The sequence below is a fragment of the Malurus melanocephalus genome, unplaced genomic scaffold, assembly GCF_030028575.1.
Source record: "Malurus melanocephalus ecotype Western Australia unplaced genomic scaffold, MMel_1.1 scaffold_147, whole genome shotgun sequence".
Classification (NCBI taxonomy): domain Eukaryota; kingdom Metazoa; phylum Chordata; class Aves; order Passeriformes; family Maluridae; genus Malurus; species Malurus melanocephalus.
Genome location: NW_026623379.1, coordinates 1,194,880 through 1,222,598, shown reverse-complemented (window position 1 = coordinate 1,222,598; position 27,719 = coordinate 1,194,880). Strand labels below are relative to the sequence as shown.

The 27,719-nt window shown below is 37.9% G+C and overlaps 1 protein-coding gene across 4 annotated transcripts in view; it reads left to right on the top strand.

The window, feature by feature from the left end:
• The window catches only part of KMT5B (lysine methyltransferase 5B), a 28,246-nt gene extending 741 nt beyond the window's left edge, over positions 1-27,505 (top strand). The window contains exons 1-10 of one of the 4 annotated variants that reach the window (XM_057371488.1): positions 74-141; positions 6,801-7,037; positions 7,862-8,009; positions 17,179-17,344; positions 18,529-18,638; positions 20,385-20,551; positions 21,197-21,216; positions 21,375-21,511; positions 23,350-23,546; positions 24,667-27,505. In XM_057371488.1, coding sequence (XP_057227471.1) covers positions 6,884-7,037; positions 7,862-8,009; positions 17,179-17,344; positions 18,529-18,638; positions 20,385-20,551; positions 21,197-21,216; positions 21,375-21,511; positions 23,350-23,546; positions 24,667-26,132 — 2,565 coding nt within the window. In that variant the 5' untranslated portion in view covers positions 74-141; positions 6,801-6,883 and the 3' untranslated portion in view covers positions 26,133-27,505. Of the gene's footprint in view, positions 1-73; positions 142-6,800; positions 7,038-7,861; positions 8,010-13,039; positions 13,099-17,178; positions 17,345-18,528; positions 18,639-20,384; positions 20,552-21,196; positions 21,217-21,374; positions 21,512-23,349; positions 23,547-24,666 lie in introns of those variants that run through there. The other 3 variants (XM_057371490.1, XM_057371487.1, XM_057371491.1) reach the window with 3 other exon arrangements.
• The last annotated feature ends 214 nt before the right edge of the window (positions 27,506-27,719 follow it).

Below are 27,719 nucleotides of genomic sequence, written 5' to 3'. Positions count from 1 at the left end.
AAGGTTTTTTGGATTTTTTTTTTTTTTTTTGTGATTTTTCGTCGGGGGTTCGCGCTATTAGGGAAGGGGTAAGGCACGTCTTTGTCCAGCATCTGAAACTTTAAAGGGAAGTTACCTTTAAGACGTTACTCTCGGAAACCGGTGAGTGAGAGGAAGAGTGCGTGGTGTTTTGACAGGGTGTGTCACAGGCAGTGTGAGAACCTAAAGTGTAGAACTTTATGGAGTTTTCTTGTTGATCGAATTCAGTGCAGAGGAACACATCTCAGGACGAGACGGCACATTCTTAAGTTGTACCAGGGGAGGTTTAGGTCGGACATCGGGACGCATTTCTTCACAGAGAGAGTTTAGACATTGGAATGAGCTGCTCAGGGAGGTGGTGGAGTCACCGTCCCTGGAGGTGTTTAAGGAACGACTCGATGTGGCAATTAATGCCGTGGTCTAGTTGACAGGGTGGTGTTCAGTCATAGATGGGACTTGATGATCTCATAGATCTTCCCCAACCTAATTGATTCTCTGATAGGAGATGGCAATCTSATCGGAGTGTTTAATAGTTTAACCATAAATACACTATAACACTACAGTATACACTATAAYTAAAAATTTAACTATAAATAGTTTAACTATAGTGAAGGTTTTATTCAATGAAGTTAAAATGTATTGTAGGAAAAGTTCTCATGGAGCCTTGTTTCCATAATCTAACTGCTATAGCAATGGATGCATCTGCTTCAATTTTCATTACAACTGAGTATTTCAGTTCTTTGAGCTTTCTTCCTTGCAAGTAACCATGTGTGCAGAAATCAAGGCTTACTTGGTTGAAAAGTTGGATTTTATTGCTTCTGTATCAGGTTGTTTTTAGGACCAGATAGACACAGACATCTCTCTTTTATACCCACTGGAGCTCACAAACTGGAAAATCAGACTTATTTAAAGCAACTGCTTAATGTATTGCATATGGAATGAATGAGTGGGATGATGTATCCTTGTATACTCAGTAACAGGACTGATTAGGGCTCTTGAATGCCTTTTTTTTTTTTTTTTGCTGTTAGCACTATCCTGTTCCAGGACTACACTTCCCAGTATGCTCTTCACTTCAAACAGCACATGCTTTAAGGCAACAGACAGTTGCCCAAGTTAGCATGGTGAGTGTAAGAGCTGTGTTTGAGCATGCAAAGAAGCCCCAGCTTAAGTACTTGTGACCACTTCCCTGACCACATGTGTGTTGCCCTTGTCGTGTAACATCCACTCGTGGTTCAAGCCAGCCGGGCTCAGCCTAATGACCCCTGGTTTGGTGACCGAATCATTCGTGTGCTTGGCTCTGCATTTGTTTTGCTGGCACAGATGGAGGATAGCGTGGAAGTGGGAAAGGAGGAAAGGAGGCAGCAGGGCTGCTTTTTGAGTTACACTGGTTTGGAGTCTTCATTGGAACTGTTTGATCGGGCTATGGTGGGGCTGCCCTGAACTGAACCTGTGTAAGTCACATAGCTGCACACACACAGAGTTAAAATTGAGTTACTCTCTGAGAGGTCCATGGAGCATCAGAGAGTAACTCAATTTTGTAAGTCACATAGCTGCACACACACAGAGTTAAAATTGAGTTACTCTCTGAGAGGTCCATGGAGCATCAGAATTGGTGGAAATGTTTGTGTGAATTGGCAAGGGGGAGGAAGGAGGTTCTCCCTSTCCTGGAAGCAGTGAGCTTTTCGATTGTCTCTGACCACCTGCCAGATGCTGGAGTTGTTGCAGTGACTTGGGGGATCACGCAGGCTTTGGGGTGCTGTCTTCAGCCTCACCCTRAGAGAGCACCCAGGGGAGGACATGGCAGGGCAGGGGAGAAGGGGCAGRAGCAGCTGAAGTGTAATTCCCTCTCTGACGCTCATTTGTGCTGGTACTGGATTGCTTCTGTGCCTATGTTGTGCTTGGATTAGTATCCAAATTGACATACAAAAATCACATGGTTGCACAGGAGAAAAGGGGAATGTGGAGGCCGAGCTATTGGTGAGAGACTGGAGCCTGAGTCTGGGTCAGTTTTGGATCCCGTTGTGCTCTCACAGACCTGCATCCTGGGGCTGCAGTTCTGCAACAGTGTGAACAACCTGAGTCAGTTTTGACACAGTCTTACAGCCTCCCTACGCCACTATTAATCCATAGCCATTTACACACTGAGCTTGTTCTCAGTACCAAACAGCTGAAAAGAAACACTCAAAATGTATTTTTTTCTGGGGGTCCAGTTAACTGAACCAGTTCATCCCAAAGGAAGTAACCAAGATAAGACTGGAGACTTTTGAATAGCTCCTTAAAGCTGTGCAGGTTTTCACTCASCTCTGATTTTGATCAGTTGTTTTTATTCTGGTGATCCCATAGGAAAACTAGTTGCGTAGTTTTGTTCTGCTTTCCAAATTCAAAGATCTGTTACTTTTTTGTAGGGCTATCAGTAATGAAACCTCTGTCTTTTCACTTGATATCTCTGATTTCTCCAGAAGAGCTGAGGCTGGATCTTTTATCTTGTGGTTTGGTTGTTTTGGGTTTTTTTTTTTTTTTTTATATGTCTTATATTTGCTTTAGATCACTGTCTTGTTGAGGAAAACTTTTGTGCAGCTATTGTTAATTTAAAAAGAAAGGCAAGCCAAAATTTAGGTGTTTGAGTTCTTGCGTTAAATAATCTGTATATTTTAGAAGAAGGTCCTTCGCTTGTCTGTATACTTGAGACCATGGGAAAGGGGAGGATGACCCTGCCTGTTAGTAAAACCTCCTGGTCCTAGTGTCTTTGCCTGTGTCCTGGAGAAGGATGAATAAAACCCATTGCCTCTGTTAGAAGCTGTCCCCATAATAAATACAGGTATTTAAGTAATCAATGCATAGATGCAATAAAAAGTGTTGTAGAATACTAAAATAAATGATGCTTGAATTTCTTATAGGTACTGATGTGTTTCAATGGTTTAGGGTTTTATTGATGTCGTTTTATGCAGTTTTTCCACCCCACAACAAGACTTTCCTGAATTGATGGTTTTCACAGATGAGGACTCAAGTTCTGGGAGGCTCAGACTAACTTTTGAGATCTGTTTTATGAATTTCTTTACTCAAATTCATAGAGATTTACTGCTTCCCAGTATGAAAGAACTAGGGCTTTTCAAGTGTAATGTAAATCCAAATGGCACTGTTTAATCAGTCTGGTAAACACTTCCARGTAGCTCTGGCTTTGGGACATTCTTGGGTGATGTCTGCATTAATTCTTTTTATGATTCAGTCGTTGAATGGTTATTCTGAATGTTGCTGGTGTGCARATGATGCTCAGAAAGTGTTAATAGGTTTAAAAAATTTAGAACCACGTAAATGAAACTTGCGTTTTCATTTTTAAGAGTGCTGTTGCAATGATATGTTAGATACCTCAGTGGGAGGTGCCAGATGCAGTTGAGCTATATTTTGGCATTTGAGGAAACATGCCTGTCAAACTACCATAATAAAATTGCTAAAGGTGGTGTAATTATGAAGAGTAGTGGTGTTATTAGTAAAGGGTTAAACCAGCAGTGTCATCATTTATACTGAAATACAAAAGGTCCCTTGGAAGCTCTAATTGTGCTGGTAAACTTCACAGTTACAGATGAGCCTGAAGTCCTGAGTGGTCCATGGGTGGTGTTAGGTTTTGATGGCAGAGCTCGGCAGCAAGAGTTTCAAAGTATATAGTGGTATATTTGAGKTTTTTCTTGAATGGGAAAATAGTGTTCATCTCCTTCCTTTTCTCCCTCAGTTCCTAAAGGACTTGGCAGCATGAGTCTGATGTAGAAAGTAGTGAGAACAAGTCACATCTGAAGATCTATTAAATAGCATGTGGTGGTGGTGAATGGGGCATCTCTTGCTCCCTCTCATGTTCTCTGTTGGCATTAGTAGCTCTGATATACATGGGTAAAGGAATCCTGTTCATTGTTTCTGCTTTTTTTTTGCTTTCCTATCGTAAAAGCAGTGTTTGGGTATTAGGAGAAGGAATCACAGAGTCATGGAATGGGTCAGGTTGGATGGGCCCTCAGTAGGTCCTCTGGCCCAACCTCCCTGCTTAAGCACTACTATCCCAGAGCACATGGCATASGATTGTGTCCGATAGATCCTGAGTCTCTCCAGTGAGGGAGACTCCACRCCTTCTCTGGGCAGTCTGTTCCAGTGCTCAGTCACCCACACAGTAAAGAAGTTCTTTGTATTCAGGTGGAGCTTCTGTGCGTCCATTTTTGCCCATTGCCTTGTGTCCTATGGAATAGAGGCTGAAGAAGCACACTTGAAGTCTTCATGTTTGTCATTTGGCTGATACTAGAAAATAAAGGCAGCAGTAGATAGAGACAAAGGTTTTCTTTCTCATTAGGCTGTTGAGCCCAAACAAAATAATGATTTTTGACCAGAATTTTACTGTGCTTCGCTAAATGACTTGATACTGCTTGAGGAGGACTTCGATTGCTGTCGAAATCATTCTATTTTGGAATAGAATGAAGTATTTTTCCTAATGTTTAATTTAGTTTGAGTGTCATTCAGTGGCCACATTGCCTCTTCCCTTTGCTATGGTGCCTTCCTTGTCATTGTTGTTGGTTAAGCAGAAGAGTGTTAGCACAGCCAGTACTCTCACCCTCCCCAAATGGCAGTTGCGAAAGAGGAGTTTTCTTCTCTGTGAAYGCCTTTCCTTCAGCCCGAAGTGTGGCTTGTGTAGTTGTCAGGAAGTACCACATTAGGCACTCTCCCCCAGACTGCGGGATACAACGCAGGAGTCATGTACAATCTGACYTGATGGTAACTTCGTTCACCTGAACTGCTCTTGAGCTACAGCACAGGGGTGGAGTTCAGTCCTGGTGGTACAGAAACACCAAGACTAGATTTCATGGCAAGTCTTTAATGTAGTTTATGTTTAATACTTTTCATTAACAATGTTACAAAAACATGGGGGAATGGGAGTTTAATTAAAGTMTATAGACCTGTAAAATGATAGATTGAGAAGTAGGAAAAGGGAAGTTTAAGAGTGGGTTTGTCATTTAAGTGTTTACAGCAGAGTCAATGGCAGGTTATCACAGGGCTGGTCTGAGAGAAGTTTGGGTGGGACACTTCRGAAGAAAGTTTAGGGGGGTTATTCTGTTGGTTTTGATTTTTTATTTGGTATTTGTTTTAGATTTGTATTATCGTGTGTTTATAGGTGTACATTATCAGGCAAGCTCTGTGAAGAAAAGAAACGCCTCTCCAAGGGTTTTTTTTGACGTACTTTGTAAAAATGGCTGGGTCTACATACAGTTGGATGCAATGAGTACAGTTAATCTTGAGGTTAAAGAAAATAACTTCTTTTACTGTCAGGAAGAAAATTCCTTATCCACTGAAACTATCTCAGTTGTTCATATTGATGCAGTTGTGAGCCAGCTTTTGCTCAGTGCAATTCTGTTACACTTTGTTGTAAAAAGTTCTAAAACTGTCAATTTCTGGGTGATCCGTTCTAGTAAGATATTTGAGCTAATGCATCTGTTAATACACAATACATGTGTTTTTACTGTGTTTCCCAAATTGCCTCAATCTTCTGCATCTTTATAACTTAAGTACAAATCACCTGGCCAYAAACGTTTCTTTAGGTAGCTGGATCACATAGGTGTCTAACAGAAATCTAGTCATTTACTCTTACCTGATAAAAAGCAGGATTTCTACAAAAGATAGCATTTCAAACATCTGTTAGTTTGTTGTGACTTTCTTCCTCCAGATTGAAATGTGTGTTACAATGGCCTGTAACCAGCTGTGAGCAGAGCATTGAYGTTCTTTTTATGATTACAGTAAAGTGAAAAGCACTATTTATTTCTTTGTGAGGAAGCAGTAGGGAGGAGGGTGAATTAAAGTCAAGTGAATGAATTTCTAATGTGTAAATGCAATTGTAAAATAATTGTATAAATCATTTTTTTTTCATGAAAGTTACAACTGTGAGACACAACTGTGTACAAAAACATTATTAGCCTTCTTGTAATTATTTGTGCAAAAGACATTGATACTGTAGAGAAAAAACTAGCATGTGCTTTGCTAGACATTTATGAACTGTAAAATTTCAATTCTACTTGTGATACCACTTACTACTGACACGTTAAACCAGGTGTGTTTTGACTGGTTTGTTTTGTAACACGGAACAGTAAGAATAGTAGCCTCGGTCCTCTAGGTCATCATTGAGAATTTTTTGAACCCTGATTTTTAAATAAAGATGTTAATCTTTCCCCTAACCCCATTCCAGAAGTGTCTGTTTTCTGGCTGAGTTTTTTCCAAACTCTGCTCGTCTTTGSTTCTTGGAGGATGCTTGTAAAATGCTCTTCTTTGCTGTAGCATTCTTAATAGATTACGGGTTTTATTCATTAGGAGAAAGAATCTYAATGATATATATATTTGAAAGTACTCTGGGTTTGGAGTCACACAACTCTGTGTGTGTTTATCCATGTGTATGTATGCTCATACAGGTATATCAATGTTCAGCTCTTGAAAATGAATTGTCATTAGCAATTTATCAGCTTTAGGATTGCATCCTTGCTGCCAGATGCTGCAAGTTGCAGGACAATACTTCACCTGTTCATGTTTCTGTGTACTGATGCTAATGAACAGCTTTTCTTTCTTCTTAATGCAAATGCAGATTGCCATCTTTCCTCCACCTTTCCCCACTTTTTTTKGGGGGGAGGGAGGCATTTTGGSGTTCTCTTTTATTGTTAATACTATTGTTTTTGTTGTTGGAGTATTACTATTATTTGTTCAACTCTGTGTCTTGGGAAGTTTCCCAGTAAGTTCTAATAATGTTTATGTTTTACTTCCAATAGGAATCGGAACTAAATTAATTCATCCACTTCTCCAAGCCTTTTGAAAAGTGACTAAATGCAACTGAGTCAGATTGTCTGTGGGTATGAAGTGGCTGGGAGAATCCAAGAACATGGTAGTGAATGGCCGGAGAAGTGGAAGCAAGTCATCTAATGACCACGCGCAGACCAAATTGCAACATGCAGGAAAGGAAAATCCAAAGACGGGCAAAAATGGAGTTGAGAGAAGATCAAGCAGATGTATGTACCAGTTTCTGCTGCTTAATGCTGTGATTCACTTCCTAGTTTGCAGGSCAGGTTTCTGTCTTCCCTTAACTCATGAGGGTGGTCTGCAGTCAGCATGGATCTAACATCAGAAGTATTAGTTAGATCTGTGTTTTCTGGATGCGTTAACTCCCTTCAGGAATATATATCTCTTCAGATCAGCTTAGAAGCTAAGTRAGAGTAGCTGGGTGTAAACTAATTTTCAACTGTTGTAATTATAAAATGTATGATGGGCAATAAGTTACAACTAGATTGATTTGAAGTGGATAACATAATTTGAAGTAGTAGCCCAGTTTTCAGTGAATACTCTTGTAGAAGTAAACCCCATTTTTTAATGAAGTCACATACTACATCACTAGTCATTATGGAATGGTTTTAAGGAATGTGGATTTTTTTTTCTGTTGGTCTGGGATGAAGGATTAAATGCAAATTAAAGTATCAGATTTCAAATTTCATTGTTTCATCATGTTTATAGGTCAGAAATTTTAGAGGTAGGCCTGACTGAACTGTGTCATCTGGCTAGATGCTTGTAGTTGAGGAAGGGAAGAGAGAAGAAAACAAAAATTAATTAAACAAATCCATAAAATAASATCCTAAAATACTTTGTTCCTTGACTACTACATAAAAGAAAAAAAGAAAAAGGGAAAAATTAACTGTGCTTCTGCTTCTTCAGKTATTTTATCATCTTCCTCAATTGTTCTATATTTTTTGCCTCCAGCCTTTMTGTGTCTGTCCCCAAATGTAGCTGGGCTCTATAATGGCCCTTAAATGATATCTAATTTGTGCTCTCTTATTTGCAGGTAGCGGTGCTTCAGGATTTGAGGGTCAAAGTCGTTATGTGCCTTCCTCTGGAATGTCTGCCAAGGAACTCTGTGAAAATGATGACCTAGCAACTAGTTTGGTTCTTGATCCCTATTTAGGTTTTCAGACACACAAAATGAATACTAGGTAACTTGTCTTTATTTTTYTAGAAAAGAATTCATCTTCTTAGTTGATGTAAATCAGCAAAACCATGCAATTTCATGCATGTTTTAAGAAAGTGAAAGAATRCCGATTTGTGAGTAGCTTCTGCCTTTAAAATGGTGTTGTATGTAAGATTGGAACTCAGCACTACAATTGCAGGCTCTCACAGTGCACTGTCATAGATCTGTCCATTAGTCTCATGTATCTGTGGAACAGGTTGGTAATAGGCACCATTTTGTTGCTGAAATGGTTAACTAATAACTTTGAAACTAGTAGTCATCTGAAATCTTTCAAGGGCAGAAGCCAGTATTTGGTAGCTTTTCTGTTTATTCCATGTGCCTGAGTGCCTTTTTTCCCCTTCCTTACTCTTAAATGTCAGAAGAAAGATGTAACTCCTGAGCAGTTCAATGTTGGTGCTACTTGATTTGAAGTTGTTGCAGACCCTTGCTGAAGAAATTGCTCAGACGTGTCTGTACGGATAAGATAAATGAATGTGCCAGCTGGAAGGTTGCTCACCAAAATTGCATCTACTTTTGCCCTGTTACACATCTGTCTGAATACTTCTGTTGTGAATTCTGCATGGTCTCAGGGCTTAGCTGTTTGTGCTTCTCCCTCTRTTACAGATGTGCTGCTGGTGATAATTTAGTCTTTTCATCCAAGATCTGTATTGATAGTTTAATGGGGATACCACATATACATTACACATTTCTAAGGACAGGAATTGTGCACTTAYTASTGTGCAGTTATAAGAGCTGGAGTTCCCAGGGAGCCCATCATGGTAAACAGACTCAACACTTCAGATTATTGCTGTGACTGTTTTTTAGGGACAGTTTACCTGTGCAGCACAGTCACATATCATCAGTATCAGTTCAGCAAATTGTATGTATGTATGCAACAAACTCATTACTTCAGAAGTGGCTSCTAGATGAATTGCTGTTGTCACATTACATAAATAGTTGCTGGTATAGCCTGACAGCATCATCTGCATATGAAATCGCAGCAGTGTGGTCCTAATAACTGCGAAGACTTATTYGAAAGAGTTTTTTCTTTTTTCTTGGAGAGTGCACCATCCACCTTTGAGAAGAATGTTGGAGTTTTTCCTCTTCTCTCTATGCAGTTGGTTACAGTAGCACATTGTGCCCAAATACTGTACAGGTAGATATTCTTACAATTGTCAATTCGAGGTGTCTTTGTATTTTCATCAGTTAATCAAGCTAAGGATATATGCTGAAAGGATTTTTCTTGTTTTGTTGCGTGAATGATAGTGTGCAGGTTATGCATAGGTAGTTAGTTTTGCTTTCTTATGCTTTTTGCTATGGAAATTATGTAATCATGGTTTAATAGTTGAAGAAGCTACTTTCATAAACATTGTTTTTTGTTGATAGGTTGTCAACAACTAAAATACTTCTTTAATTGCAATTTTGAACCAAAAGGCTACACATAGGCCATCATCATTTATTTCTTCTTTCTCGACTTGGAGAACAGTTACAGGCAGTCTTCAAGGACAGTAGTTAATTACCTTGGAGCGCGATGGGAAGTACTTGGGTGAGGCTTACAGCTCCTACCAGATGGACACCTCTTGGCCTCTTTCATGTGTCCTATTGAGAGAGTTTCTGATGTTGCAATGAATTAAAGTCCGGGCATCAGCATTGTTGTTGTTTATCTTTTTGGCGCAGTGATGACACCTACTTGTTACCGTAGTCTTTGTAGAGCTCCTGAGTCTTACTGTKGCTTTTATGGCTTTGAGGAAAGGTGGGGGGAAAGCAAGTGTGAAAAAAAAAGCTTGCTGCTTCCAAAATGCTAGATGCCAAAACCCAGATATTATGGTGTAGTAGAAATGAAGATGTGTAGCTTATGTTTGGGCATCTTCTGCTTCAGTGCCATGCATTCATATTAGTTACCTAGTTCATGGATGGAGGTGTGCTTAAAATAAAACAGCCAATTATGATGGCAGGCAAAGATTTCCTGTTCCTTTGCTCTAATTTGATTGAGGATGCCCTGTAAAAGTGTCGGTGCCACCATTTTGCTGTGCTGTTGGAAACATGTAAGAGGTTTGTATTTTTGCAATAAGCAACCCGTTGTATGTTGATGATCACTTACTGAAATTCTACTTCCCCTTACATCTGGAAGCCAAGTCTTTATTTTTGTATGGGTGAGTGTCTTCTCTATAAGCACTTTTTCTRCCTAATTCTTCCACTTGAAGAGTTTGTAAATTTGATTTGTCCAGATATATTGATTAGAGAAAAAAAAACCCTGTAAGTAAAGTGTCTAGGTTGCTGTTGAAATGTCTTTGTTTTCCATCTTCTTTATRTTGAGTTAATGATATTATGGTAGGGTAGTGACAAGAACATGACAGTTACTTTACTTGTTGGGTTTTTGTGTTTTGGTTTGGAGTTTTTTTCTGGGGTGTATAAAAATAAAGTCCTGCAGTTTGTGAAAGCCCACCATCTTGGGAATAGGGTGGTTGTCTCTGTCAAGAGAAACTGTCAAGTCAGAAATGTCTGAAAGAGCTGAAGACTGTTTCTCAAAATCTTACAATTGAATCCCCTAATGTATTTGTCCAGTGCTCGTCTAAAATGTCTTCTTGTCACCAGGGATTTRAAGAACAGTATAACATGCAGCTCTGGAAATGTCCTCAGTGGCTTCACCCAAATGTATTTTTTTTCATCCTCTTGGATTTCCAAGAGAAAGCAAGTTGTTTTCGGAGCTTCCGACCTTCTTTTCTTTACAGGCCCAGTTGTCATTCTTTCATCAAATTCGTAGCTCTTATCAGAACAGAATAGCAGGTTAACAGTTAATAAAAGAAACCCCATGTCTTAGAACGTATGTTCTTGTCAAGTATTGCTGTTCTAAGAGGTTTTGTTGCTTCTTGTACAAATTCTGTTATATCAGCCTTTGTTTGTTTCTGTGGTAAAAAACAAAATTCATTTTGCAAGCTACACTTCTTGGGTTGAARCTTGACAAACACTAGAGATTAAAACTGGCACTTGTAAAATGCCAACTGAATTCTTGCCCATCTAACATCTCTTTTTTTTGGGTGCTTTTCCCTAGCCTGAGCGCTGAATCTTGAAGTCACATGCCTTAGTGGCCAATCTTCTCTTTATACTGTCACATACAAAGGTGTTACTGTTTAAACCTTAAGCCAGACTCCTGATCATGTTGCTGCTATTAGCAGTGTTGTTTCCTGGTTGTGTAAATGCTGGCGAATACTGAGAGCACTTCCAATGTATTTCTAAATTTGTAAGTGATTTAGGAAGTCAGATGCTGCYTTTAGTGGTCTGTTTGCTGCTTTTAGTGAAATTACAAACCCTGGTGTGTGATGTGGGTGGTTGTGTAATAACGTGGGACTAAAGGACCAAGTTTAAGAATTTCCATGTTTTCCATTGGAAACATTAGGTGTTTGAGGATGATGTACAGGAAGCTGCTTCTCTTGACACTTCCTCAACAGCAGTCACTGACTTTGGTGACTGAACTTGACAGGGTACATCACTCTTCGTCCCTTAGAGTCACCACTGAGCAATGAAGACAAAGAACACAAAGCAGTTCCATATTGTTGCATTCATGAGTCTGTGCTGAATCTCCCCTGTGTTTTTGAGCTGATTTCAATATCATAATTAAAGGGTTAAGTATTTATCTTGAGTGAGGTCTGGAGGCTGAAAAAGTCATGTGAATTCTTCTGAATAAGGTTAAGTGGCTRTACAGTTCAGCTTCAGTGTTGTGATGTGGAGATCCTGGATTACAGGTACACAACTCTTATGTACTGACAACCTGTTTCACATCAAACTTGCATTTTCAGACCTCAGTGTCTGTGTGCTTTACAAAATTGTTCTGTTTGACTTTTGCATAAAATCTGCTTTCTCCATTTTTTCTAGATTATTTTCACTGATAGCCTAATTCAGCAGAGTCCTTCACCTTGCTTCTGGTTGTCTTCCTTCACTGTGTGTAATCATACAGTGAATACATTGGAACCAACCGTTTTGCTGCTCCCAAATGTTTTGGATGTTAAAAAAAATCACAACCAAAAAAACCACCCTAAACAACCATGCCCTGCCCCTCAAACCAACATCCACCACCTTCCTTTTATAGTTTCTATATTTATTCTTTTAGCTTCAATGAGAAGTGTTATATTTTCAAAACGTGAAGTGGCTTGCATTGAGTAATCATGTTAACTCCTAAATTAAGTCTTCTTTGTGGAGTGTCAGAATAGGATTASAGGACAGTGTTGGGTTGTTGGCTTGTGTCCCCCATACTTATTTTTAAAAAATTTATTTCTTTGCAAACCACATTAAGGAGAATGAAATTGTGTATCTTAGAATTTTCATTATTTCTGTTTTCAGCTGTATTGGAGTTTTGACCACACTGGTGTGTATTTAGAGTCAGTTCAAGAAATTTAAGTAATGTGGATTTCTTTCTTCATTAAAAGTACCATTTTGAAATTTGGCCTTTAAAGAGCATGAGTTTCTCTCCATATGAAAACGCTGGCAGTAAATGCAAGTTGATAATAACTTGTGTAACTAGTTTTGAGGAAAAAATACTACAGGGTTGGGCAGGGAGGAAGCCAAAATGTATGTTAATCAAGTAAGTTGTTTATGCTTATTTTAAAYAGAGGATTTTCAACTCTTGTTCTGCTGTCTTGAATCCTTAACAGGCTTGCAGTTTTAGCTTTTGTGCCCAGTTTCTGGTACTTAGGTGAACTTAAACTTGCTGTATTTTCACAGCTACCTAAACAGAAATATCATCCAGACAAGGTGCCTGTTGTTAAAGGCTGATGGGTTGATATGGTTTTGATAAATTAACCTTCTTGATGTTCCCTAGTCAGAAGTTAAGAAACATGGTTTGGAAGTAAAGCTCTTTACCATGCACTGGTGTGCTGTGTGGAGTTCCATACTGGATCTCTTGCAGGATCAATTTATCCTTTTTGTTCAAACTCACTGCTCTCAGTGACTGAGACTGAGCAAGGTACTATGCTTCTGAACTTACCAGAAACTCTCCTTTAACTTCCTTTATAGGCAAGCATCTCACTGACCTTTGGCTTTATACCTTGGAGTTCCAAGAGTCTTTAAGTACTCCTGAGGTAAGAGAAACTTGAGAGAGAAAGATTTGCTTCCCCAAGCCATTGTCCTACATCTTCCTTATTGAGACCACATCAATTTGCCCTTAACTGGGATAAGATCATCTTCTGTCTGATATTGAAATTGCAGTAGCCACAGCTTTATTGGATCTTGTTGACTAGGAAAAAATAAGTATTTCTAAGTGTGAAAAGTTTTTGTTCTGCAGTTTGTCAGGAAGAAAGGCTGTTGGTTTGGTTTTTTTAAGACACGGTCATAGCTGATGTTTTCATTCTTCTTTACTTCTAACAGTAGACTGTTTTGCAGTRGACTTCGTGTACCATGAGACTTGACCTGTGAAGCTGCTCATAGGGTGGCTCAAGCAGTCTGTGCCTGTGAGCAGATTCAAACAGCACTGTGTCTTGTTCAGTTTCCATGATGGAATTTAATGAAGGTACTGTTCATAGGAGGAAACCAGAAGCCTGGATAAGCAATTCTGATTTTAATTGTCTTTCTGTTTAGRGACTGGGTTGGCTGGTTTGTTCTGTTGGTTTCCTCATACTCTGTCTATTTCTCTTCTTTGAACTAGTCTCCTGTTTTACAGAAGTCAGTTTCTTTGGCTCATTTTATATGTATTCATTTAGCTGTGGAACCTTTTCAGGCTCTCTTCACGGTGGAGCTCGGCTGTGTTGGCTGTTCCAGCAGATATGTAGGTTTTTGGGKTTTTTTSATATCATGTGTAAACAGGGCTTTCCTAGTMAACAAAATGGTAGTGTGCAAAGCTGCTTCTCAAAATCAATTGACATTTGGTTGTGAAGAACTGATCAATAAACTAGTTCATGATACTTGTGGGAGAAGTGAAGTATCTATCAGCAGACCCAGATTCTTAAACACTGGACTTCTAGGCTTTCTTGGTTTCTTCAGTGTCCCAAATCAGAAGGTACCTTTTAAAGTATATGTGGAGATACACTCATTTGAAAGACTGACACTTTTCATGAGGAATCTGGCCTGTAGTATTCTGAATTTGATTACAAACTTCATATGCTCTCAGTGCAATTTACATGTGCTGTTAAACTGTGAGCAACCTTCTAACTCAGGCTCAGGGTGCACAGTGTCTTTCTGTTTCACCCATTTGGGAACCTTTGGAGTGAAATGTTGAACATAGTGTTSGTTTCCAGCATCTTCCCTTGTACTTGTGAGCACTTCTTGCTTATTTGGATTCCTGTTTATCTTCTCTCATTATCTCTGTCTTGTGACCACGTAAGAGCAAGATTTTGATGGAGGTGCTTCAGAGAGTCCTTGGTATTAATTCTTGAAGCCCTGGTTGCAGAGAGTCGTGTTCTTTGAAAATCCCAGTTCCTGTTTGAAATGCCRACATGCAATCAGCATTCATCTGACCTTATAATATCTTGGGGGTTTTACAATCTCTTCATCCCTTTCTTGTTTCCAGCCATCTTTTTGCCCTTTGCAAGGCATGGGCATACACTATTTTACTTTATAGGAATGGTGTTACATGAACTTTGGCTAATCATATAAAAGAATTCCAGCAGCAGTGTGGTGCCTGAGACAGAAACACATGGAAACACCTGCTGAATGTGATCCATGAAGGTGTGCAAGTGTCTTTTCAAGGGTTAGGGCCAGGTTCCAAACTCCCTAAGGCAGCTGGTCAGGTAGACTTGAAGTCAACCTCTGAGAATAATGTGTTGTGAAAGACCTAAAATATGAGCATTTGGGCTGTAAGATGTGCTTCTAATTGCTAGAAAATGTAAAGTGCTGATTCTTTCTCTGTAGGTCTTGARAGCCACTGTTAAGCTTAGCATCTGTCCTTTTTATTTCTTTTTTCCAGTCATGGTTCAGTTGGGATACTGTTTTCTTCAACCTGGTATTGAGAGCTTAGCCTAGACCTGGCTTCTTTATGATGAGTGATTATGATAATRTCTGTCAGCACATACATTGCCTGTCTCAGGTGCTAATGCAATTTTGAATGTGATGGCTTTTCCACCCATCTTTGCTCCTKCAGGTCACTTATCTAAAAAATTGTGCATTTCAACTCATAAAATATAGTGTAAGGGAGAGGRCAGTCACTCATATAGCCCAACAAGAACAGACATAGCTGAAGACCAATTTTATCTGTAAATCCTGTGGGTTTTTTCCATGTGTAATGTTGCAGATAAAGGTGTAAGTGAAATATTGACCTTTCATGTTTGTGCATATTGGTGTGCTCTCTGCTTCTCATGGTGTAAGGGCAGTTGGCTCGTTGCTAGGAAAGCTGTTTCTGGTTGAAATTGAAAATGAGAGCAAGTCCTGTTCTGAAACTAGTCAGGTTCAGTTCAGGCTATATGACTAAATTCCCTTCATGTATGAGGAAGCTCTGTGAATTATGACTRTCAAATCTGGGCAAAGTCTTTCTGGTTTTGGGAGAACAAAGATATTCGTGTGTGTGACTGGCAAGTTGAAGACTGGTGTGCTGCAAAACAAAAATTTTTTGTGTCATTTCTAGTCTGAGGASAGTTTCCTTGCATGATGAGTCTCAGCAGCTTGTTAGGTAGTTAGCTTTTTGGGATGGTGGGAAGATATGTTCTTTAATAAAGAATTTAATTTGAAACTTCTTTGCATGGTGTGTGCTACAGTTGTAAGCAGGCATCTATTTCTTGATTGACTTCTTCTGTCTTGTTTGTTGTCATATCCCAGCCAGAGGAGAACTGAGCCTGATGTCTGCCCAGAACTCCTTGCTGTGCCTGGTTCTCTGAAAGCCCACAGGTTTATGCTGATAAATTTTGCTTAGTTACTATGTCATAAGGAAGGTTTTCAGATGGAGAATTCAGAGATTTATAAAAGCAGTTGCATGGAATGCTGATAACCTGCTGAAAATGATCCTACTGTTAGGAGGTCTGTCTTCATTGTTTATGAAGCAGCAATAATACAGCATCTTCCTTCTAATAAAGGAAATTGAATCCTCATCAATGTTACTTAYATCTGATTAGACTCAGTATTTTACAAAAGGAAACAAAATTGGGAGGGAACACTTTTTTGTTCCTTTGTACAAGTTGCATAGAAGAAACAAACCTTACATCATTTGAAGTTACTTKCAACATTCAGTGTTCTAAGATGACAATAAGCCATTTTTATGGCAGTTTGAAAAACAGTGTATCATTGAGAAAGTTGATGGAGGTTTCCTTCTATCAACTCCCGAGAATTTTTTCCCCTTTCTTACTTTTGTAATGAAATATAGATTTCATTAGGCAAGTAAGAGGAAATAAAATCAGCATAGTAATGCACTTCCAGCAACAAGTAATGAGACTTACTCTTGCACATTTACTCAAAAGCTCTTGGTTTGTTTAGCACTTTTGTCATATGCTCTGTAAGCAAAACATGAGTTGTAAAAAGAGCTGCAAAAAAACTGTTTCTCATGACCCTGGGAAAATTTTATCTTTGTGAAGAGTACCCTGGGGTGTGTCATATGTTTTGAGAATACCCACCCCCCATTTCTGCCCCAAAGCAGAGCATATATGGGTATGTKCTCAGTCAAAGGCAATTTATAGGGATTTGGCATAATCTCTGACTAAGTGCTGCTTTCTCTTGCTAGTTTTGCAGCTCAACAATTGAGCTTTCACTTCTGGCAATCATGCAGGCTTTTTCTGTTACTTTTTCCCAGTGAAGACAAGAAGGGTAGATTTTTCTTAAATCTCAAGCTTTGGGAAGAAGGTAGAATTCTCTGTTAATGTACAAGTGTTTGTTTTCATATTTACATGGTCAAGATTTCCTGTTTGCGGGGAAAAAAATCCTTTGATTGCACTAGCTTGTGGAACTTTAATCTTCCACAGATGTAGTATSTCTGCCATATGTGAGTATTTGTCGATACTTCTTATGTTGTCATTAGGAGTTCTATTTTATATGAATGCACATTTTAAATTTAYAATCCATGTGAACCCATGTAGTGAATTGAACAGTGTAATAAGGTTTTGGGTTTGGCAAAAGTTGGTCAGTGTCTTCATGCAGGGAGTTAAATATTTATGTGGATAGCAGAAGAACTCTGCTGTAAGTAATGTGAGGAAGCATTGAGAATGATTGACAATGGACTGGAATAGCTTTATTTTTTATTTCAGATTTCGACCTATTAAAGGAAGGCAAGAAGAACTCAAAGAGGTGATTGAACGTTTTAAGAAAGATGAGCACTTAGAAAAAGCCTTCAAGTCCTTGACGTCAGGTGACTGGGCCCGGCACTATTTTCTTAACAAGAACAAAATGCAGGAAAGGTTGTTCAAGGAACATGTAGGTGTATTTGTAATTAATGTGCTTTTTCAGATGGTTGAAAGGCAAAGAAAGCATGTAAACTTCTTAAGAATGTAGCAATAGTAAAGCAATTGATTCCTCTATTATATGTTGTTTTATTGTTTTTTAAGAGAAACTTAGTTTGTTTTCTAAAGCCTAACTAGACACACCCTCCCTTTTATTTTTGGTTAACTTGCATTGCCTTTATTAATAAAATGTAGAAAGGAAGGGGTTTTTTCCCCCTTTATTGTTCATTTGTATTGCGGTTTGGTTGGGGGGTTTTATTTGGGGTTTTTTTTGAGTTGGTTTTAGGTTTTTTTTTTACTCACAGCTGTTGTAAATCAAATTGGGTGACAAAGGAAGGTAAAGGAAAAAGGATTCTTGTTACCTTAAAATACTTTTATTGCTTTGGATATAGGGGCTTTCAGTAGGAGTAGTATCCTACTCTACTTCCCACATCTCAAATCCATTTTGTATGTAGCATAAAGGTGATTGATTCTCAAGGTTCAAAGCAAAAGAATCATAGTATTTTTGATTTAACAAAAAACAAGATGATTCTTCAGAAATGAATCTATTGTTTCCAGGTACAACCAAAAGGAATTTGGCCTATTTTAAAATGCCCTAAATCTAGTAATGCAAGAAAGTGTTTGCAGAAAAAAGTTCTGCTTTGTCAAAGTGATTTTTTGAGTAACACRATCATACTTCAGCAAAAAAAAAGAAGCGTGAATTCAGCATTTAGATTTGTTGTGGAATTAATATTTTTTCAGAACTTCAAATAAAAAAATGGGATCCTGTACATTATTAGGTCTCAGTGGTTCTTAAAGATCTGAGAAGATTTCTTGAATGCAACTATTCAGGAATTTTAAGAAAAAAAATTATCCRTTTTCATTAGTTGGGCCAATTCTGTACCACTCAAGGTCTCTTTAATTTTCTTAAACTCCTTGGATAATCACATTMCCTACAAGGTAATTGTGTGAGGATTCCTACAAGTCACTATAAAGAAATAAGATCCACATAATATGTCTATCTGAAATGTATAGAAATGCATTTCAGCAGACWGTATCCTACTGCAGTATCTATTTTGTGTGTGGTTTTGTACAGTTCACTTTCATTATTTATATAAGAACTTCTTCACTGCTTTTGTTTTGCCTGTAACAGACAAGTCCTGGTTTTTTTCACTSCAGGTATTTATTTATTTACGAATGTTTGCAACTGACAGTGGGTTTGAGATACTGCCTTGTAATCGGTATTCTTCTGAGCAAAATGGAGCCAAAATTGTTGCAACAAAAGAATGGTAAGAAATACAGTTTACTGTTGCATTTTGTTTATATTATTTTGTAAGAATCTAAAAAAYATAACAAAAGTGTGATTTAGAATTAAAATTGCAACCAGTGAAATAGACAATTTTGTATTGTTACTTGCAAATTGAATTTTCTGGTTTTGCCGAATATTTAATACAGGATCCATGCCTCTGGACAACATTCGTTTGTATATTTGGGTGTATCTGTATAGTGTTCATTGTACAAGATTTTTTGAGTCTTGTTTTCAGTCAGATGATTATTTTCTTCTACTCATGATTTGTTTGCCTCCCTTGAGAAACACAGCATTATGGCAGATCTGTTACATAATGAATAATTGGGGGGGATATGAGGTTTTTTGCCTCTTTTAAATGGGTGTTATTTCCATATTTTGATTGTACRAGATAAACCTCTTCTGAAAACACAAGGTTGGAACCCCAGTATATTTCCCCATCTAATTTTGGCATATCTGAGTTTCATTATAAGGATGTGTGTGGCAGGACCAGCAGATTCTGGCTTAATTCGGATTTTAAGATAAATTCAAACAATACACACCAACTGTATGAGCTTTGCTTTGTGGCAGTGCCCATTTGTACCAGCACATCTGAGKTGAAGAAATGCTGTTATGTTCATGCTGGGACTGAGTGGCTGGACACCCTGCTGATGGCAACACAACCTCCATGTGTTGTAGGGAAAGTTTTAAGTAGGCTGAGGCTGCTTTCTACCTCTTCATGACTGGAGCTGAAAGTTCCGCAATTGTGATACAACCCAAAAATATTGATTGGGGGTTGGTTGTTGTTGTGTTTTTCTTGAATTCACCCCTTGGCTGATTCTTTGTGGTAGAAGTTTTGCATGTAAGTGTGTTGAAAAGGGATTAACTTTTCATGCTCAATCCTAAGTGGCCTGAGATCATGCAAGAGCAGGAAAGCTGTTTCATAGCCCTGGTGATATCTGCAAAACTGTTGAGACTCAAAACTTATTAGAGTTCTCAGCGTTCTCTGTCAGAGGAAAATTTTGCACTTGAAAGGCTTGGCTTCTGTTTTGTGTCCTTCATGCACATTTAGTATCTCCATATTTATCTRTGTCAGAGTAATCTGGCCAGAAGATGTAATGGCCACTCCAAAGAGCAGTGAAAACAACGCTTATGCAAGAAAGTGGAAACTGTGTACTTCTGCTAGGCTGAGCCTCTGTGCTGCTCTATTCATGATGGCACATTGGCTGGCTGCACAAAAAAGCTTCATGGTTTTGTTGATTTTTGTAGGTGTCTGTCATTGCTCCTCCTTACTCTGTTTCAAGGACCAGCTTCATGCTGAAAAACAAYTTGTGAGAGAGCAAAATATCTTGCTTGAATTCCAGCCTTTCTTGGAGTCATTATTGGGACTCATTTAAAAARCCATGGAGCTTTAAGCATTTTCATTATGCTGGGTTTTCCTGGCCACAGGAACAAGTACAGGAAACACAAGCAAGAGCAGCTGGAGGAAGTCAGAATTTAAGTGGTGATGGGGAGGGAGTGTACACAAATTAAAAGATTTCKCTTTTGCTTTTAACAATTACAGAAGCTGAAGTAATCAACTCTTGCAATTTCTTGCCTACAGTCTCAGGAAATTGTAGMAACAATGGTGGTAATTGTTTCTGACATCAAATTTGATGTAATTGATTCTATAACAACTTTTCTTTCTGTGAAATTATTTAATAATTTTGGCACATGTAGTCTTATTTCTGCTACTCTTTTTACATTAAAGGAAACGAAATGATAAAATAGAATTACTTGTGGGCTGTATTGCTGAACTATCAGAAATGGAAGAAAACATGCTGCTGAGACATGGGGAAAATGACTTCAGCGTCATGTATTCTACACGAAAAAACTGTGCACAACTATGGCTTGGTCCTGCTGCATTTATCAATCATGGTGAGTAGTAAGTATAGGAAGCATGTTGAAGGGCATAAGCAATYCAGTTGTATGTGAACCAAATAACACAGGAACTTGGAGAAAAACTTCTGAATGTGGCATACTGTATTGCTGTAGGAAAAAAATCCTATGGGGATTTTCCCAGCCAGAGCTGATCAGCTGTAAAACTCACAGAAGGCTCTAGGAAGCAATGCTTTCTTCCTTRAAAGAAACTTGGGAACTGGTCCCTAAATTTGTGGAACATATTGTGGGTTACCTCGAATTCTTTGTGAACTCAGTCAATAGTAACATCTTTATTAGGTGAACTCTTATGGCTCTTTAACTTTTGCACAGAAGCCTAGCTGAYTCTGTTGTGTTTGTGTGCCAAAGGAAAAGCAGGTAGGATTTAAGATCAAACTGTTTACCCTAAAGAGGAGGGAAATTGGTCATTTGTGATAGCATAGGGAAGAGCTCAGAAACYCAGCTGTACCAAAGCTGGTATCTTTTGATGTATGGCTTTGTGCAATACTAACTTAACTCCCAGTATTAAGTTGCGATTCTGCAATTATTGAAGTCAGAGTGAATCCTTACTTTAGATATCTACAACTATTCATGTTTCAGGTCTTATCCACAGTTAATTGACTTTATCTTTTGGACCTTTTTCAGATTGCAGACCTAACTGTAAGGTAAGCAAGAAATTAAAAATAAAATAAAGTACCCCACTTTTATTTCTTTGTCCTCCCAAYTTTTCTTCCCCAACTGTTTTACCTTTATTTCTTATTCAGATACTGTGCAGCCTTAATGATTAACCTTTTTTTTATGTTCCTGTCATCTCCTTCCCCAGTTTGTATCAACGGGCAGAGATACAGCATGTGTGAAAGCTCTAAGAGATATTGAACCTGGAGAAGAAATCTCATGTTACTACGGAGATGGGTTTTTTGGAGAAAATAATGAATAYTGCGAATGTTACACCTGTGAAAGGTATGCATTGATGTAAATAGCTTTCAAATGGAATTGGGCATATTCATAATGTATTTTGTGATACTGAAAGTCCCTGATTATGAGTACTCAGATTTTGGATGGAAAATAATTGCTTCCTACCTATTTGATGTGGTGATTTTTCTGTTGTTACAGAATGGTGATGATTCTTGAGAACTGCATTTTCTCTTTTTCTTTTGATTCTCTGTTCTGGAGATTAGTCTAAAATGAGACAGAACAAAACAGGGGTGTAAAGTCTTAAAAATATTTATACTGAATAAAGTAGAAATTGAAGGAAAATGAGTTATAGCTTCTACAAGACCACTGTCAACTGATCCCCAACTTTCGCTCTTTTTTGCACTAGACAAAGCAAATTCCATTAATGTTTTACATGTTGACCTAAAATTCTCTTCTACTGCAAATGGGCCAAGTAGTTTTTCACTCAGTGTTGTAAGAACTTGAGGAATTTGTGTATTTGTAAATACCTACTGGTTTGGATAGTAGTTGCCTGTATCTTCCATCGCTCAATAGCAGAAGAGATGTTCTATTTCTTTTTCACCCGTGCTGTCCCAACCTGCGCTTTTTTTTTTTTTTTTTTTTTTTTTTTTCACAAAACCAGTTGAAAGAATATCACAGTTGGTTTTACCACATTGAAACTTCTGCTCACTGTGAGCAGGAAGGCTCAGCATGATCTGAGACAGCTTCATCCAGTTCCAAGAGGAACTGCACAGAACTCACTGTGCTGTTACTCATTGCTCTTAACTGTAGAAAGAAAAACCCTATAAAGGACAAAATATTGCTCATATTGAGAAATTGCTTAGTGCACCTGCRTATAAATAGTTCAGTAAACCTACTTTCATTTTTACTGACTCCTTTGGTCATTAAAAAATCTTGCAGTTAAAGGGAAGACCCTCTGGTATGGGTCAGACTATGAGTATGGGTCTCGGGTATGAGTTCAGACCCTCTGAACTCATGTGATGTTGGTAGGTCAATCCAAGTGAAGGGTGCAGTCTCAGACTTTTGTCTCGAGAGCTGCTAGAAAAAATGTGCTCCAGTCAGGGGAGCTGTTAAGTATTGAATAAATGGGTACCAGAATTGTTCTTCCCTTCTTAAACTGAGTGATGCGGGGTTTCTCTCGACTTCYTTTGATCATTTATTTCAGTGTAATATGAAAATGCTTTCTTTTTCAGGACAAACTAGTTTTATGTGTCTGGATATTTTCATTAGCTTGTCATTTTTGTATTTTAAGTACATGAAAATGCTATTTTTTAAAGCTAGTATTTGGTTAATTCTAACTAGGAATCTGCTTTTCGGTTACAAGGCTGTGGTAGAAGCAATCAAATATAGAAGGTTTTATTTTGGGTGGAATTATTAAGGACTTGTTCTATCTTGTTTCAAGACTGATGAGGCAACAGTCACTTTGTACACCACAAAAARATCATATTTAGGTGTCTCAATTTTAACTATGCTGTAAAGTGTTAATTTGCAATGTTAAAATGCTAGACTTCTAARTATCTGTGGGTCTGTTTGGAGCAATGGGAGATTTGGTGCTGTACATCTTCTTTCAAGCTTCCAGATGTCATCACCAAGATTTGCATCCTCTCTGCATGTGTCCTTGTACTCTTCCTAGGTGATCCTGCTGTTCTTGTTGGCCAACTGAGACATTTAGGCACCCAAGATGACAGGTAGAAGACAAAACAATCCACATAATACTAAGCAATTCTGTGGCTGTTGGTCTTATTGATCCAGATATACCTGGAATCCAAACTACTGTGTATGAAACAAAGCTCTAAGTTTACCGTAAGATTTATTAATACCTTGTGTCCTCTTTTRATTTGTAGGCGTGGAACTGGTGCTTTTAAATCAAGAGTGGGATTGCCAGCACCTACTCCTGTGATTAACAGTAAATATGGACTGAGAGAAACAGATAAACGATTGAACAGACTGAAAAAGTTGGGTGACAGCAGCAAGAATTCAGACAGCCAGTCCGTCAGCTCTAACACTGATGCAGATACCACTCAGGAAAAAGGTAATGCAAGTAAGTAAGGGGAAGGGCTTGGAGTCATTAAAGGTTTCACAAAAGCATGGAAAACTTCCAGTGTGATGCAATTCCTCTCTTAGTGTTGAGACATTTCTTGCATACTAGTCATTAAAACTAATTTATTCAGGAATCTGAAGGCAATTTAAACAGCAAATTCATGGTTTTCCCCAAGAATTTGAAAAACAATAGGTGGTATGYTCTTCTGCTTTTTTAATATCAAAAGCAAATATTTATAAACATGTCAGTTAAAGTCCTGCCAATAATTTCTGTATTTCAAAATACAGTAAACTACCACAGGCAGTAGTATATGGTTTAGGAGAGAAAATGTAACAGTTTGAATTCTGCAGGAAAAGAATTTTTAAATAAATACTCTTAGTAGATTATTAAACAGTCATTTCCTTTAGAGGTCTTTAAATTGGGCAGCTCTTCCCATTCCACATTCAGAATTGATAGTTCAGGCACCTCTTGTGCAGTGAAAGTGCACAGTTAGTAATTTCAGAAGAAACTGGAAGGCATTTTTGTTTGTAATCTTTCTGCAAGACAAAAAAAAACAAAACACAAAAAYGCAACCAACCAAAAGAACTCCTAAAAAACTGTCCCCATATCTTTTTATGGTCTCTAATTGCCAATTTTTTGAGTTGCACCTCGGTTGAGCAGACAAAACTTGCCACAGTAGGCGGTTGTTTCACCTGAAACTGAAACCATTACATTAGCTAATGTTTTTGGTGGGTTTTTTCCTCCGTCTTCAGGAAAAAAATCCTGGAGCTAATATTAGATTATGCTTATCCAGAGATTTTGCGGATTAATACTCAGCAAAAGCTGTGGATAATGTCAAATAGATTTTTTTAATCTAGAGAAGAAGAAATTCAGTAGAAACCAAACTTTATATATTGGGAGTAGGGAATTGTACTTGGAAATGTTGATGTACTTTTGCCCGGTTTGGCAATTCCTGTCATGTGTTGAGTTGCAAATTAATCAGTCTCTTTCCTTACTACATATTATCCTTTTTCATGTATTTTGTTGAAATGCTCCAAATAAATGCAGTATCTGCAATATTTGGGAGTGGGAAATTCAGGATATAGCAGTGTTATAACAAAACCACTTTCTTCTTTTGCAGCTAACAGAAAGTCTTCAATCGGCATAAAAAAGAACAGCAAAAAYAGAACGTTAACCAGACAGTCTATGTCAAGAATTCCAGCATCATCAAGTTCTACCTCATCTAAACTAACTCATATAAATAATTCCAGGGTACCAAAGAGACTGAAAAAGCCTGCAAAGCCTTTACTTTCAAAGATAAAGTTGAGAAATCAGTGCAAAAGGCCAGAGCAAAAGAATGCTTCTCGAAAGCTTGAAATGGGAAACTTAGTTCTCAAAGAGCCTAAAGTAGTTTTGTATAAAAACTTGCCCATTAAAAAGGATAAAGAATTGGAGGGACCAGTCAAAGTTGCAGTCTCCAGTGGATGCTTAACGAGGCATGCAGCGAGAGAACATAAACTGAATTCTGTGAAAGGTGCTCATGAGCATGGTGATATTGCACCCTGCACATACATCACGAGGAGGTCGATGAGAACAAGAATGAGTTTGAAGGAGACCTCTGACACAAAGCTTGAACCAAATACATTGGATAGCTATAAGAGTAACTTGACTGGAACACAATCGGACATTGCAGAGCAACAGTCTCGTGTGTTAAACGACAACGACGTGGCTCATGGACCATCACATAAAGGGGAGGGTCGGTGCCAGAGAAATGATGCAGGCACATCAAAAAAGAAAACTCGACAAGGAAAGCTTGTGAAACCATCTTCAAAAACAGAGGAAACTGATACTATGCACAACACACCTGTGAAAGATGAAGTACCAGATTTGATAAGTTCTCGTTCAGAACTCGAAGAGAGGAATAACGTGGTGGACACACCTGTTGGGTTTAAAGACTGTATTCCTGGATCTGGTGGCTGCTCTGTAACAACTGACAATTTTAAAGCAAAAGACAGCTTTAGAACTGCAAAAAGTAAAAAGAAAAGACGAATCACGAGGTATGATGCACAGCTTATCCTTGAAAATAGTTCTGGGATACCTAAACTGACTCTTCGTAGGCGCCATGATAGCAGTAGCAAGGCAAATGATCAAGAGGGCGATGGAATGAATTCCTCAAAAATAAGCATAAAATTAAGTAAAGACCATGAAAAAGATAATAACTTATATGTAGCAAAGCTAAATAATGGGTTTAACTCAGGATCAGGCAATAGTTCAACAAAATTAAAAATACAGCTAAAACGAGAGGAAGAAAACAGAGGGACATACCCTGAGGACCTTCATGAAAATGGTGTGTGTTGTAGTGAAACTCTCTCCCTTTTGGAATCGAGAATGGAAGTAGATGATTATGGTCACTATGAAGAGGAAACAGCAGATGAATCTTCATCAGAAGAGGACGATGAAGAGGAAGATGACTATGATGATGAATTTGATGACTTTATTCCTCTTCCTCCAGCAAAGAGATTAAGGCTTATTGTTGGCAAGGATTCAATAGATATTGATATTTCTTCCAGGAGGAGAGAAGATCAGTCTTTAAGGCTCAATGCATAAGCTTATAGGTCTTAAACTGACCTGGATGTCATTTTTTAAAAAAATAAAAAATAATTTWAAAAAAATAATAATAAAAAAAMCCAACAAAAATTCCATTTGATTATTCCTCAACTAAAGAACTTTCTGAAAATCTTAGTGGCAGCACTTCTTTATTCACCCATCAACATAATATTGTAGAAATTGTACAGCATACGGACTCTTCTTAAGTCTGATTTGTGCAGATTTTTATTGTACTTTTTAATAGCCTTCTTATGTGCAATTCCAAGTTAGAGGTAATGCTCTGTTGTAAAATAAAGGCTCAAGCAAAGTTATGAAATTGCACCAGATCTTTCCATGCAGGACAATGAGAATACAGTGTGGCTACAGAATTATTGTTGATCAGTAGGAGCATTAGTTTGCTCTTACAATATTTGACTAAACAATTTACRAAATCATAGTAGCAGCATATTAAGGTTTTCTAGTATATGTTAATATCACCAGCAATGATCTACAGCTTTCCAGTTTATTTGCTAGATGGTTTTTCCCCCTTGGAGTTTGTCAGTTTTAACACTGTATGCTGTCCCAGACGTACTGTTTGTGGCCTTTGTTATAGTAGCAAACCGTTGGTTGGAAGTCAAATTGATTTCTTTTAAAAAAGAGAAAAAAAAAATATGAAAAGGTGTTGACAATTTGCTGACTTTTTAGTACATTATATGTACAAGGGTAGCAGTATGCAGAATAAAAGTTTGGATATAGTGTATTTATTGCTTGTTACGTAAATTAAACACCTTGTATTTAACACTTTTCAATACTTTTAGATAAAATTGTTCTTTGCAAGAATGATTGGTGCTTATTTTTTCAAGAATTTGCTGTGAAATAATGTGATTACGACGGGCAACATTTATCCAATGAACTGCAGCTATCCTAAATTGGTTCTTCATATTTTTCTGTTGCACTTGTAAAATGCTACAAGGAATTTAAAGAAAAATCTATTCACTTTAACTTATGATAGTTTTATCAAATTAAAAACAACTAAGTCACAGCTTTTGTTCTGTGGTAACCTATGAGTTGTTTGTCTTTTAAGAACCAGTTGTAAAAGACTGAAAAAATATGTATATGTTGTAAATACTTGTGTGTTGTGAGAAATTTTGTCATAAGAAATTGAGATAACTTGCCAGAAGGGTTTTTAAGTTTAGAAATACATCCATGCCAATAAAATAGGAAACTGTAAACCTAGTTTTAAACTCTGCATCAGTTGGAGTTCTTTGCTCATACATAGTTCACTTAATACTTCACAGTCTGCTTTATAACAATGAAGAGCATCAGGGCGATCTTTGGCTCTTTGGTTTTTAATAAAAGAATGTTAGGAAACCTCTGGGCACAATGGACTGTTTGTATGTATGAATCAGCTCGTTTCTAAGCCGTTTCTTTCAAACAGGTCTGAAACATCAGAGTTGACATAACTATGTTGCTTTGGTCTGTGGTATTTCGGTTCTGCTCCATCATGGATTAAGGTTTCAAGTTTTTCTATCTAGGGGTGTAAGAAAAGAAGTTTCTACAAGTGCTGTTGTATCGGCTGAATTCACTGTTGGCTGCTTTGGATTTTCA